A 13,847-nucleotide genomic window follows, 5' to 3' on the forward strand; every position below is an offset into this window, starting at 1 on the left:
TTCGTAATCGTTGAGACTTTGTTGGCCTATACAATGAATTGCAGGGGCCAACCGATGGTCAGGTCAGTGTTTCTATTTTCACAGACAAGTTTGATACCAATACCAATACTTGATACCGACCCCGGAGTGATGAAAGGCTTGGTTTGCACTAGAACACTTTCGAACAGCCTGTGCAGCTACAGCGGACCTCTAACTGACTGGTATACACACGCCCCCATCAAGGTGGTATGGTAATTGAAAGTTCCCTATTTCTGCAGTCAGGAACTATTCACAAGAAGCGGCATTTCCATAGATCCACATCCATATCCATATCCGCATTTACATTTATGAACACATCATACATGCATATGTGCATACATCGTTCATTTTGTATCTATAACCAACATTATTCGCATGTATCACGTGTGTTTGCGATGACTACATGTTTCTCTTCCGCCCGCCCCACGTACATGAGCAGATCTACATTGTAGACCACAGCGGGCAAGTATTTCGTCGAAATCACTACATTTAAATAGATTTTTATCAGAGAGGATGAGCAAGAAAACTGACCGTCATCTGAAGACCGTTAAATTAATCAAAATACCCAGATGTCTTGGAAAATTTGATATAGACAAAGTGGCAGTGGATTTGCTGTTATTCGTATCACCTGTACCACGTGTGCTCCCGTTGTTCATCGATTTGCTCGAGCGGGCACCAATAATACTTCCATTTGTCGCGATCGCGCGCAAGTGTTGCCCAGTGGCATCCCTTCTCGCGAGCGACACGAAGAGCGTCGTATTTTTCTTCGAAGGACTTCGTAAAGACGTCGGACTATCGGGTCGGCGGTCTTCCTGCATTGCGTTTGATGCCGAGTGGTATCCAATCGCTTGCGGCTCTGCTCCAACGATTGTCGTTGAAAAGCACCACGTATCCGGGCCACCTAATAACTGCTTTCCTTGGCATATGCGGCAGCGTCTCTGATCTTCGATCGGTGACTTAGGAGTGAACTTCGAATCCCTTCTTCGAATTGCGTAAAGCGGGCTACTCCTAGCATCACTCTTTCAATTTCACTTTCGCTGATGCTAATCGCATTTTCCTCCTGCTTGCGAAACGCCTACGTTTCTGAGGCGTAGGTCAAAGCAGGATGAACGGTGGTGTTGAATAATTGAGCATGGAGCGGAATGTTCTTGGTCCTCTTCACTACAATCTCGATGCTTTTGAATGCTCCCCGAGCCGCCCGTTTCCTTCTCCCCAGCTCGAAGGTCGTATATGATACTGGAGAACTGTTCTCACGAGCATGTAGAAGAATTGTAGAGCCAATGTCCTCGTCCACACGACAGTGGAAATAAAAATTGATTCTTTTGAACAACAAACGACTAAGATTGGAAGACGACGGCTACGAGAAGAAAAAAAAATTCGTACGAAAATCAGGCGAAAAGAAAAAGGGCAAGTCGACTTTTTTGTAGGGACTACAAACAAGGTCTCGATGGATTGTAGATGGAGGGAGCCACTCTGTGGAGCTCTCATTTCTGGAAGTAAATAACTAAATCAGTCGGCACCCTAAGACCTAAGCATTACAATTACAGGATCTATGACATAAATAAGAAATAAGTGAGCTAATGTTAGAGATGCTAATGTTAACTAATGAGAGAAAAGGTAAGATAGAGCAAAATTTCAGAAAAAAAAAGGCGCCACTGAGTGTCTCCCAATTACATTTTCCCCGAAGAAAAATTCAGAAAAAAAGGCGCCACTGAGTGCTTCCTCCCCCAATTACATTTCCCCCGAAGATCTTACCTTAATCGAGATAGCTCTCGAAGATAGGAGGAACTCTGGAGGATCTCGTAACGCGATACACAGCATTAAGGATAAGGGATAAAGTGTACGGCGTTGATCAATTCTCATGGGATGCGCCTATCCGTTCGACTCCAACTCAGACTTCGCTTGAGGTTTATGAATGTAGCGCTACAATTGCGGGAGCCTGTCAATGGACCAAGTAAGTGTTTTATGCTCCCAGACAAGTCTTGAACGAATTCTCCCATGAAATGTAATTACATCCTCAGCTCCATTCGTCTCCCACTTTCCAGACCGCTTTCCAGATCGATATAGCACTATAATACGTGAAAAGCACATACAGTAGATAGTCTAGTACCAGCTAGTACGACGCTCTAATCCTCTGATTTGCATGTGTCATAAACAGTGCAAAATTTCATGTTATTCCCTCACCCCCATACGTCTCCTAGGCGTCCAACATCCACGATGCAATCGCTCCACATGCAAATTTCCAAGACAGTCTTGATGCTGCAGTTAAAATCGTGGGCGTCATCGATCAGTGCCTGCAGGCTTTCTTGATTCAACGTATGTAGAGATGAGGAAAGCACGTAGAAACAATAGCCCTCTTCAATCTCTATGATGTTGAAGCTTACAAGCCCTTGTAAAGAAATTATAACAACCCTAAAAACAGTGATTTTTTGGGTTCTCTACATGGGGTGCGTGCTTTGTTCGTGCCTTGGTTATTGAAAAAGCGTTAAGCAAACTTTTTTTCCTGCTTTTTTGGCTTTTTATTAGATTGATTCAAAAATCTCGCACCAAATCCCACATTTTTTATTCAAACAGTTATAATTTTGTTGTTTTTAGATACCAATCAACAAAATAAGGACCATCATTGTCAACTACGTAAATCCAACGCTTCACTAGACTCTCAGTTCCACAAGTCCAGAACTCTGGCTTTTGCAAGTCGAAGAGGGGCGAAATATCATTCTCATAAATCTTCAAGGCGAACCGCAATAGGTCAGCTCGAGTGACGTCACTTTAAAGTTCTTCTCAATCATTCAAAATCAGATCATTTCACAAAATCAGATCGCTAAACACAATTTTTTAGAGAAGGCTGTTTATTTTTGGTCGAGTAGGAATAAACAATAGGAATAAACAGAGGGGCGGGTGTAGTGTAGCGGTTAGAGGTTCCGCTTTCTGCACAATCGATCGAAGGTGAACCGAATTGGTACCACTTTCGGGAAAAACTGACTTAACCAAAAAAAATAAGTGTCCCAGATTATACCCAAAACTACATTTATACGTCCCAAAACTGATAGCACATTCAGGAATGGTTTTAAATTGCTGGGTTTTTTTTCAATGCGTACTTTCTATACCAGTTGTATATCAGCATAAAGAAAGAAAAACATTTTATACAGTGATGCTGCAAAAAGTCCAGTGGGTCCCGCATCTTTTTACAGTAAATATCAAACGAGGTTTGGTGGTTATTAATACGTAACTGCTTCCCTAACAATGCGTAACGCTTCTCTTGAATTCCAACGCTTATTCCTGATTTTCGTCAAAAGGATCTTGAGCGTAACATAAAACTTCTCGAAGTCTTTTCTATCCTACTTCCACTTCTACGCATGCTTCACATAACTTAATTTCAGAAAAGGCGACTATGAGATTCTAGAATGATAATCACTTGGGTGTTGTATTGTGGTTACAAGATACAGAAGAAATGAGCACCACACTTTTTTAAGAACAGACAAAAAAGAGGAAATATCTTGTAGAAATCATAAAAACACTCAAATCAAGAAGATTTTTTTTCATGAAATCGTAAGGTTGATCAAGCTGAGAACAAAAAATGTCCTGTTATTCGTAAAAACGTGGCCGATTGAACAACAAACAATAATAATATGCACGCGAAGAAATGACACGGATACGCGGCGTTCGTTTTTTATTCAAAACACTGTCGCCGTCAACATGTAGAACATCCGTAGCATCAGCAGCATGGATGCATTCTAAATTTCCAAATTTATCAGACTTCTAGATATTCTGGTAGTTGAGAGGCAGATATCAAAAGTCCTCAAAGGGGAGAACTGAAAATAATCCAAATTTAAAATCGCATAATATTCCAAAGACGATGTCTTAATTTCAACTGTTGTAGAAAATCCAGAACATCTTGTCCACCACTTACATATGTTAAACCACTTCTGTAGGTTGGTAATTCCACCGAATATATTGCAGAACGGTAGCGAAAGACTTTAGTGAAAACGTTGCTGAAGGATAGAAAGATAATTATTAAGAGAGTTAAATTAAGAGAGTTAGATTTAAAAACCAGTATTGGGCCCCTTTTAATAAGTTGTGTGCTGCGAAAGGGTGTCACATCTATAAACGGAATTATTTAGGCGATCTGCTGTCTTAGTATGACCGAGGAAGCAAAGGCAGGTATTCTCGGGTCTCTTTGAACGTCCGCCCAAAATTCTGACGCTTTAAAGGCAGTATATCACGGATCCGACGTGATGCTGAACCGACTGCAGAAGCGTAGAGTTCAAATAGTACGAAACACAACATGGTTCCGCTCATCTTTACCTAATCGTCGTAAGAAAACAGCGTGGAAGACGCCTGGTATTATCTCAGTTTCCACTTCGAACGGTGAAATTAATACGGATGTGGGCTGAGGTTTAAACCGCTGCAGTTGTTCGTCATTGTCATCAATTGCGATCGAATTTTCCTGAAAAGAAGGCCTCGATAGGGAAAGTCGAAACACAGGAAACATAACTGCGTAGCCCTCGAACGCCGCTGCTTCTCACCTATCACTTTTCTAATAATAAATACCTAGACACCTTCATCAAGGTGACGAAGAGCTCCATCCAACTTGGTAGGTGATTGCACCATTGACACTTCCATTAGCAATGTTGACGGCTGATGAACTTTTCTTATGTTTGCCGCCATAATGTTCTGGTAAAGCTTTTAGTTTTTTCCAGGTTCTTGTCCTTCCAAGTCTTTTCGAACCTCTTCAGTTCATTTCACCTATTTGTCTCAATCTTTTGCAGTTGCATGCATGCAGCTTCCTTCTAAGACGCTTTTCATTATTGAAATCAGGATTGTAGCGGATGCAAATACGGATTTCTCTATATGTGGATTTTGTCATATACTCCACATACACATAAAAATATTTGGATTTCTTCTTCATAGATGCAAAAGCGAACTTCTTCCCAAGTATTAGTGTTAGAAGCTTTTTTCCGGATAGAACTACGCCTTACATACACTTTGTAAAGGAATCTGTTTCGCAGATCTCGTGAAGGTCCCCCTCAGCTCCTCTTCAGCCGTCAGAAAGGTTTTCCCACCTTAACTGACGATGTCGAAAATCCCTCATGGACAGGACGATGAAAGTCATCCACATTCATTTTCCTAGTACATCCCACCGTTCTTCAGCTATCGTCTCGCTAAGGATTAATGTAGAGGATCTTCTTGCTTAAGATCATGATGAAATCTGAACGAAAATCCAAATTTTCCAATCTGGTCATTTTCAATAATTTTTCAAATAGCACCATTTACCATACACTAATTCCCAAAGAATAAGAGGCCTGGCATTGATCAATCCGCTTCAGGTGAGCCACCGTGTTCAATCCCAATCGTTTGAAGTTTACGAACGCCTGCCGGGCTTAAAGAATGACTTGCGAGGGTTAGTCGATGTAGTCAAGTCAGCATTTTTATCCTCCAGGACAAATCTGGTACCAATTCCTCGACCCCGAAGTGGTGAAGAGCCTGGTTGGCGCTACGACGGTTTTGAACCGTCGATCAATAGTGCAGTCAACCTCCCAGCGACTGCACTAGAGCGACTGCACCATCTTACCATAGTCAGCGTGCAAAATCATCACTGATCTTTATCAGATGATTACAAGTTAGGATTTCTTGAATCGGATTGTTATGTTATTTAAAAGTCATCAGTTGTATTTACTAGCAGAGAGCGAGCGGCTGTCCTTCTTTTCACGGTACCCAAAGATCAAAGGAGTGAAGAAAGCAAGTAACGAGTTCGTTTTAAAGAAATATGGCTAATACCAGTTTTGATTTTTTTTTTGGGTACAAAATCCAAATTTACAGGTTTCTCAACGATAAGTCAGCCATTTCAAGCTGAGCCTACGCCCTGTTTGTAGAGGGCTCTTATTTCTAAGCAAATGATAATGTTCTCTGTGTTAATAACACTGTCACTTATTTATGAATCTAGAAGGTATTTGAATATTTTAGTCTTTCCTCTTACAAAGGGTAATACGTAAGTGAACTTAAAGGCATCACCCCACGAATCTGGGGTGGTACGGATTTCCGGTGGAGTATTCGTATACAGGGTCGTAGATTATGGGGAGGAGGGTGATTCCGTTCATTTCTTCCTAATTGCCGTAGAAAACGGCCCGGAAGATACGGCTTCGAGCGTTCCGGCGCGCTATTTTCCACAAGGAGTTCGATTGGAGCGCGCCAGCCCTGTGCGGCGCCGCATCTTCCGGGCCGTTTTTTTACGGCAATTAGGAAGAAATGTACGGAATCACACCTCTCTCCATAATCTACGATCCCGTATACGAATACTCCACCGGAAATCCGTACCACTCCAGATTCGTGAGGTGATGCCTTTAAGTGCACGAAAGGCGGTGAGCTGAGATCAGAATTGGTAACTCCTAAAGATTAGAATCAAGGCTTAAATTATTCTACAACAAAAATGAGGCGCAAAAAAATAAGAAAGACAACAACATTACTTTTCGTGACAATTGCCTTAAGTATGTACAAAAAACTTCCAGCAACCCTGATCCATTTGTACCAAAAATTTTCAAAGAGACTACGGATTGGTTTACATCGCTACGTTTGGACTATAACGTGGAATACTTAAAGGTGGATCCAAATACAGATAAGGAGTATACTGTATTAATTTTGATCCATATATAAATATCGATTATTTGATGTTTTCTAGATGGCTATAGGAAAAATCGAGAGACAAGAAAAGGGCGCAGTTCTCGCTGCCTTAAAAAAATTAACAGATGGGAAACCATTCTTGAAAGAAGTATATTCATCGACACTTGATGCCATGGTGTACGAAGGTCTAGATCAATCAGAAGGGACAATGTTCGACGAAAGTTCTTTTTTTTTGGTTTCATGTTCTTTCTAATGTGCTTAATTTTCCGGGAAGTTTCGTAGTGTCTGCCAGTGCTGTCATGTTATATAATAACAGGCTTATTCTGTCACGTGTGTGTGCTGTGTGTGAGACTAAATTTCAAAAAGGGAGATGGGTCCCACGGCGTCGGATTGGTGCGCCGACGCTACAAAGCTATAAAATGGGGTGCGACGGGTCTCATGGTGTCGGATTAGTGCGCCGTGGGATCCGACCAGCCAGATATCCATAAGATGGGGTGAGACGGGTCCACCGGTATGGGATTGCTGCGCCATAGTACAGTAGAATCGCGCAGTATCTTCGTGTGCATATCGCAAAAGGTAAATGGGACGTTGCAACCGTTTCATAGTCTTGGCCAATGCCCGCGTTGCGTTCCAGCTGTGCGACTTTTCCGTGGGTCCACTTCCTTGCAGGTCTGCCTCATTTTGGTGACATGCTTTCCTCAAAAAGGGGGAACATCCATGCAAGCGGCCACTTAAATAGTAGCTAACAGTCTAAGTGATCTGACGTGGAACTTTATCTCTATCAAAACGATGATGTTGTTCATATCCTTTTATTGTATGTTAAATCATTCCGTGATAACTGTTTGGAGAAGACAAGAAGAAAATCCATACTTTGAGTAATGCTTTCAAATTGTGTCTATATTATATTGCTATGAAAGAAGTGTTTGAAGCTGAAATTTGAATGTTCTCGAAATGTAGTATTGACGCATTTAGAAAGAAAACTATAGAATCTTTTTTTCAAATTTATTTTAAAAAAGGAGAAAGCGTTCTTAGGAAATCAGCATTCCAGTTTTACAGAAAATCCCACTACTATCAATTTTTGTTGACCGTGAAGGCGAGCGAAACGAACACCACAAAAGTTCAGCTTTAGCAGGGCGTTCAGACTGGTTTGAAATAGCATGGATTCCGTTCTTTTTTCCAAACGTGAAGGCTTTGCCACTTAGATCTTTTCGAAGAAATTAATATCGGTCGGAATTGATCATCCAAATAAAGTAGCGACTTCTGTGCGAAACCTTAAAGGCATCACCCCACAAATCTGAGGTGGTAGGGATTTCAGGTGGAGTATTCGCATACGGAACCATAGATTGCTGAAACCGGTGGGATCCCGCTCATTTATTCGCAATCGCCATAAAAAAACGGCCCGGAAGACGCGGCTTCGGGCGTCCCGGCGCGCTGTTTTCTACGACGAGTTCGATTGGAGCGCGCCAGCCTCGTGCACGCGACGCATGTTCTGGGCCGTTTTTTACAGCAATTAGGAAGAAATGGACGGAATCACCCCCTCTCCATAATCTACGGTCCCGTATACGAATACTCCACCTGAAATCCGTACCACCTCGGATTTGTGGGGTGATGCCTTTAAGTGAACTCAGGTTCCTGTATGAGTGCTGTGACTTATGTTGTGCTAATTAATGTGCTCAAGGATCGCTGTTTGATTTCTCATTTAACTTGACCATTTTAAAACCAGAATATGGTTTACACTTCCATTTAAATTCATTTGTGTTTCATTAAGCTTACTTACTTACTTAGCTTACTAAGCACACACAGCCATTAATCAATGAATCATAATCACCGAAGAGATCGTTGTATCAAAGATGTCTTGCATGCATCCCGGAAAGATGTCAAAATATATGGTCCAGAATTGTTAGGATATTCGATCAATCGCAAAAAAAAATTGGCTTTTTTTTTAGGATCTGGTCAGATTTGATCTTACTCTCACCATTAATGCTCTCTTTGAAATGGTATCGCTATTACAAAACCGTCGTTTGTTTATGAAAACCTATCTTGTGGGAAAGGACGTATTGAGGGCTAGTGGAGTGAGACAATTTTTATTTGATTGTTAATCAATTCATGAGTTTTTTTAGTCAGAGTGCTGTACAGCTACACTCCGAATAAATTTAAGAGTTTTTCAATGTTGGGTTCCGTGTGTTAATGGTTAGGTTAGGTGTAACGCAGTCGGTAAGAGGTTCTGCAGTGGCAGAACCCAAGTCCAACCAAGCCTTTCATCCTTTCGGTATCGATTAATCAGTACGAGACTTGACCTGAAGGATAAAAATATTTACTTGACACATAGGCTAACCCCAGCAAGTCATTGTATAGGCCAGTTTTACACGTTCGTAAACCTCAAACGATTCTGAATTGAACTTGAACGTGGTGACGGATCCCAAGCGGATTGATTAACGCCAGACACTCTATTCTTTATACTTTACTCTTCATTCTTTTGATGTGAAAATCTATGTAACCTTAGTGTAAAACTGAAAAAATGTCCTTATAAAATGTAGAGAACTAAGCCAATGTTTTTCCACTAATTTACGAACTATTTTCTATTGTAAGTAATTGTTCTTCAGATGCACTCTAGATCTTTTAAAGACTACATCAAAGACGATGTGAGAATAATTGGTTGGAATATTTTGTCAAAGAATATCTAAATTACCGTTCTTGGAACCTCTACCTTTCAGATTATACGCTGAACGGGATTAAAAATGTGCTTAAAAATAACCAATCGTTTGGAAGTACGCCCGAAATTCTAAGCAATCTGGAAGATCTTGTCGATCCTGCAATGTCGAAACTAATCATGTATGAAGTAAAAGAGACTGCGAACGTTAGTTTTTCTTCTTCTTCTTCTTCTTGATTATTTTGAGCATTTACTAAAGTTTAATAAACGTCAGATATATTCTCGCACGAATTTTACGCGTACACATATAAAATCATATAGTCGGGTCAGAAAAACATGAAGCACATTGCAGTTGCGTAGGCGGCTACGCTTGAGGCGGCGCGGTGGAAACATCGATTCGGATCAAGGTAGAACCATCGCGAACTGAGTGGCGATCCACCACGATTCTATCCGCCACGCTCGACAGCGACGCTGATGAGTAGCCGCCTACGCAACTGCGCAGCACCTAACCCTAACCCACTACATGTTAGTCAGCTTTACACATTTGTTGTTAGTAGCATTATTCTCACTACTCCAGTAACACATTTGCAAAGTTTACAGGCATATTTCTGTTCTACTATACAAAGTAAAGGAACAACCAAACCTCTTTGGCACCATTGGAACTCTAGAAATCGAGACATAAATCGAGTCAAATATCTTCTCCCTCTTTATAACATGCTTCTTTGTAACATTCTCCTCTAATTCTTGTTCAACTCAAATCCATATCGCCTACATTTTCCACCTTTTCATCCATTAAAGGCATCACCCCACGAATCTGAGGTGGTACGGATTTCAGGTGGACCATTCTTATACGGGATTGTAGATTATGGACAGGGGGTGATTCCGTGCACAAGGCTGGCGCGCTCAAATCGAACTCCTTGTAGAAAATAGCACTCCGGGACGCGCGAAGCCCTGACTTACTTGACTTAATCGGCGGGCTGATGTCATCGCCTGACACGATTACCCGCATCTTCGCCGAGGTGTGCCGTCCTTGAACACAGCTCTGCTCAACCTTCTCGATCTTCTGCGAGAGCTTGCACAGAATCAATCCATTCGTCGCCGCGAAGCCCTATCTTCTGTTTTTTACGCCAATTAGAAAGAAATGGACGGAATCATCCTTCTCTCCATAATCTACGATCCCGTATACGAATACTCCATCTGAAATCCGTACCACCGCAGATTCGTGGGGTGATGCTTTTAAATACAAATCATCAATACTCTTCAATCCTCATCTTCAAGCATCGAGCAGGATGCAACCGCGATAGTGTCTACCCTTTTTTATCTCGATATTTCCGGAGGCGGAGGAGGCGCAAGGTGCAAAGGATCACGAACGAAGAACAATGTAAGGCCGATATCTGTGAACATTGTTGATTGGAAGGATTTTCACTAAGTTTCCACCAAAATGCATGTACCGAGGCATTGTACGCCGCCTAGGTTCCTGTGTTAGGCCACAACACGCAGATGAGACGTTGAACGAAGAAATGCGACATCACGGAAGGACCGAACCAAAAAGTTTCTGGATATTAGTTATCAACTAACACTCCTGCTTAGCTCATTTTTAATTTCATGCTTTGTTGGCTAGGCTATGTCGTTTAGTTCACTTCTAGTGCTTTTTCCATCTATTCAAACTTGATTTGGGCGGTTGATTGCCTCTCTCGGCATTTACCCTGAAGAGAACCTTTGACAGGGTTTTTCTTTCTTATTTTTGGGTCAAATACGAAAGTGGCAGATTTTACCTTGTGAAAGGTTCATAATACACCCAATGTTAATCTCTTTTCACTGTATTTAGTTTATTTTATCTTCTTGTATTAATCTATTTTCAGAAATATCGCTACATCTACGAAACACATCTCGACCTTGCACATCAATATAAAGAAAAAATCTTCGAGTCTCTTGCTTTCTTTGCACATTTTTTAAAACAACTTTTTTAATGTGTACGCTGTATTCGTTACTTGATGCATTGAATTTGCTACATAGCCTTCGAAAAAAATCTCTTGGAAGCATCATTTCAATAAATTTTCATCTTTTTTGTTCAATAGTCATGGTGCTTGAACAACTAAACCTACCATCACATCAAAGCATGTAAAAGCGTATCGTATCCAAACTCCCTTCCCATTGTCTCGTCATTGAAGAAATCCATACAAGCCTAGAGCCCAAATTTATCATCATTCTGATACATAATAACGGTATAAAATGTGTAGCTGTACATCAAAAAACACTCCATGCAGTGTGCAGATCATTTTCGGCCTGAATCGCTTGTCTAGACATTGGTTTTTTGGAACGGCGTATCGGTACCAGAAAGCATTGAGACAAGTTCCATGGTATAAGGTCTATAGCAGAGTCAAAACGAAATGATGTACGGTGCAGTTGCGTAAGCGGTGGAGCTCGAAGCTTTGCAGAGGAGCGCAGCGGTTTGGATCAAGTGAGGACCCCTTCTGCCATCATTCATCGCTGCAGTTCGCGATGGTCCCACCACGATTCCAACCGCTATCTCCATCGCGCCGCTTCGAACGAGCTGCTTACGCAATTGCACTGTGTTTCATTTCGTTTTGACTGAACTATATTTAGTGCGGTTACGGCAAAAAAAAAAAACAGAATGAATGCGAGTGGAGTCACGCTTGAATTTTATCGTAAATTTCTTTGTTATTTGCCACTAGGACAGCACAGGGGTGAGATATATGATGGAAATGAGACTGAAATAAAGTGTACGATATTAGCGCACGATAAAGAAATAAGAAGGGAATAAGAACCATTCTGGATTTCCATCAGGAATTCATCCATGAATAGCAAAAATGAAGGCTTGTCTATTACTGAAGCCTTGAAGTTCGTGACACTTTGCTAGCTAAAAGATTCCGGTAAGAACGTGGTGTACACAGAACATACAGTCCTTAACACTATCCACACATCAATGCTCAAAAATGCTGGAAAGGGTGTAGATGTCACTCACCTTGGATGACAATCTGTAAGAACCTGACGGTTCTCCACTCCCCTTGTCGGTGAGAGTGATAAATTTTTTTTTATTTTTAGTGTGGTGTACTTATAACAAATATCGAAGCCCGGCAAGGGGAGAGGAAAGTTTGAATGGGTATGGATAGCATCAAAAACCTCGAACAGCTTTCTAACTTTTGATAAAGACGAGGTCGTCGAAACGTCAAAGCATAAACAAACTTTAACGAAAACTTCACTGGCAAAACAGGAAAACATAAGGCCAAACACTAATATTCAATTTATCTGATGTGGGAGGAGGGGGAGAAGGGGTGCAGCACAGTCGGTAAGAGGTTCCGTTGTCTACACGATCGATCGTAGGTTCGAATCCGCCCTAGTGCCAACCAAGCCCTTTATCCCTCCTCGGTCAATGAATTGGTACCAGACTTGTCTGGGAGGATAAAAACATTGACTTAACACATCGGCTAGCTTCCGCAAATCATTATATAGGCCAGTTACACGTTCGTAAACCTCAAATGATTCTTAAATGAAGTGTGGTGGCGCAAGTGGATTGATTAAAGGCAGCATAACACGAATATGGGGTGGTACGGTGGAGCTTCAGGTGGAGTATCCGTGTACGGGGTCGTAAAATATGGAGATAGGGTTGGTTCCGCTCATCTTTTCCTGAACCATTGTAGGGGTCGTAAAACCCTATCTGGAGATCTAGTGGTTCGCTCATCTTTCCCTGGCTATTTTGTACGATGCTTTTGCCCTCACGCGTAGCGTCCCTTATTGCCTATCCGCACGGTCCGAATTGATTTTCGACGAATCGCAGGGCGGAGGCGGCGCAAGGGGTGGAGCCTTGCAATAGATGGCGTCCTACAAAACAGCATTCTGGAGGCGGCTGTTTGCAGTGATGCAGGGAGAACGGGCGGAACTACCCCCGTATCCATAATCTACGACCCCGTATACGGATACTTCACCTGAAATCCGCACCGCCTCAGATTTGTGGTATACTGCCTTTAACTCCGCACACTTTGATCCTCATATCCTCATCCGATGCTAGCTGCCTCAGCGATACATAGATATGGATATGTTCGTGATTTGTTGTAAAATTCTTGTGTTTATCACTATGCTGCTGATGTTCACATACTACTAAGTTTATAGAAATTGAGAAATATAAGAGATTTATCAAATATGTCAAAAATCCCCTCATTTTTTTTTATTGTGGCAGAACATTTTTGACAACTGATGAATAATGACAGCAAAAGATAGTTTCACGTGAATTGTGAGGATGAATCGTTGAAAAACCGGCTTTGTTTTGGCTGTTACCTTGGCTCCTTGCCAACTATACCTAAATCCATGGGATTTACGGAAATTGTTGCTGTCACCGTCTTTAGTGGATACCAGTAAGAATCCAAGTATTTCAGGATTTTGCCTAAACCCGTATTAGGCCCAGTACAGCCAGTATTCCGGCTGTACTTATCAGCACATAGACGCGACACGTCTCCGATGCAGGCATGTACTGAACCTTCTCTACAGCACTCAAGACCTTTTTCCTCCTCGGATTTCTTTTCCTCTTGCTTTTTCGCATCGC

General features: G+C 41.7%; 3 protein-coding genes across 5 annotated transcripts; 2 read left to right on the forward strand and 1 right to left on the reverse strand.

Moving 5' to 3' along the window:
* Positions 1–531: 531 nt before the first annotated feature.
* RB195_012891 (uncharacterized protein) lies at positions 532–960 on the forward strand (the record flags this gene model as incomplete). The annotated part of the gene is made up of 1 exon (XM_064202474.1): positions 532–960. The coding sequence occupies one exon, from the start codon at positions 532–534 to the stop codon at positions 958–960; it is 429 nt and encodes a 142-aa protein (XP_064058355.1).
* A 2,643-nt stretch (positions 961–3,603) lies between these two features.
* On the reverse strand, positions 3,604–5,141 carry RB195_012892 (uncharacterized protein; the record flags this gene model as incomplete). Its single annotated transcript, XM_064202475.1, has 3 exons — positions 3,604–3,752; positions 4,324–4,465; positions 5,082–5,141. 3 exons carry the CDS (start codon positions 5,139–5,141, stop codon positions 3,604–3,606), a joined length of 351 nt encoding a protein of 116 aa, XP_064058356.1.
* A 771-nt stretch (positions 5,142–5,912) lies between these two features.
* Positions 5,913–11,256, forward strand: RB195_012893 (uncharacterized protein; the record flags this gene model as incomplete). Of its 3 annotated transcripts, XM_064202478.1 has the most annotated exons (8): positions 5,919–5,965; positions 6,525–6,615; positions 6,695–6,857; positions 8,470–8,525; positions 8,583–8,708; positions 9,240–9,291; positions 9,351–9,493; positions 11,149–11,256. In XM_064202478.1, the coding sequence occupies 8 exons, from the start codon at positions 5,919–5,921 to the stop codon at positions 11,254–11,256; spliced, it is 786 nt and encodes a 261-aa protein (XP_064058358.1). The 3 variants fall into 3 exon arrangements, with proteins under 3 accessions (XP_064058357.1, XP_064058358.1, XP_064058359.1); XM_064202477.1 differs by lacking the exons at positions 5,919–5,965; positions 6,525–6,615; positions 6,695–6,857 and having other exon boundaries at positions 8,496–8,525; XM_064202476.1 differs by lacking the exons at positions 8,470–8,525; positions 8,583–8,708; positions 9,240–9,291; positions 9,351–9,493; positions 11,149–11,256 and having other exon boundaries at positions 5,913–5,965; positions 6,695–6,889.
* Between the last annotated feature and the right edge of the window lie 2,591 nt (positions 11,257–13,847).

This window comes from Necator americanus, chromosome V (assembly GCF_031761385.1).
Source record: "Necator americanus strain Aroian chromosome V, whole genome shotgun sequence".
Lineage (NCBI taxonomy): Eukaryota > Metazoa > Nematoda > Chromadorea > Rhabditida > Ancylostomatidae > Necator > Necator americanus.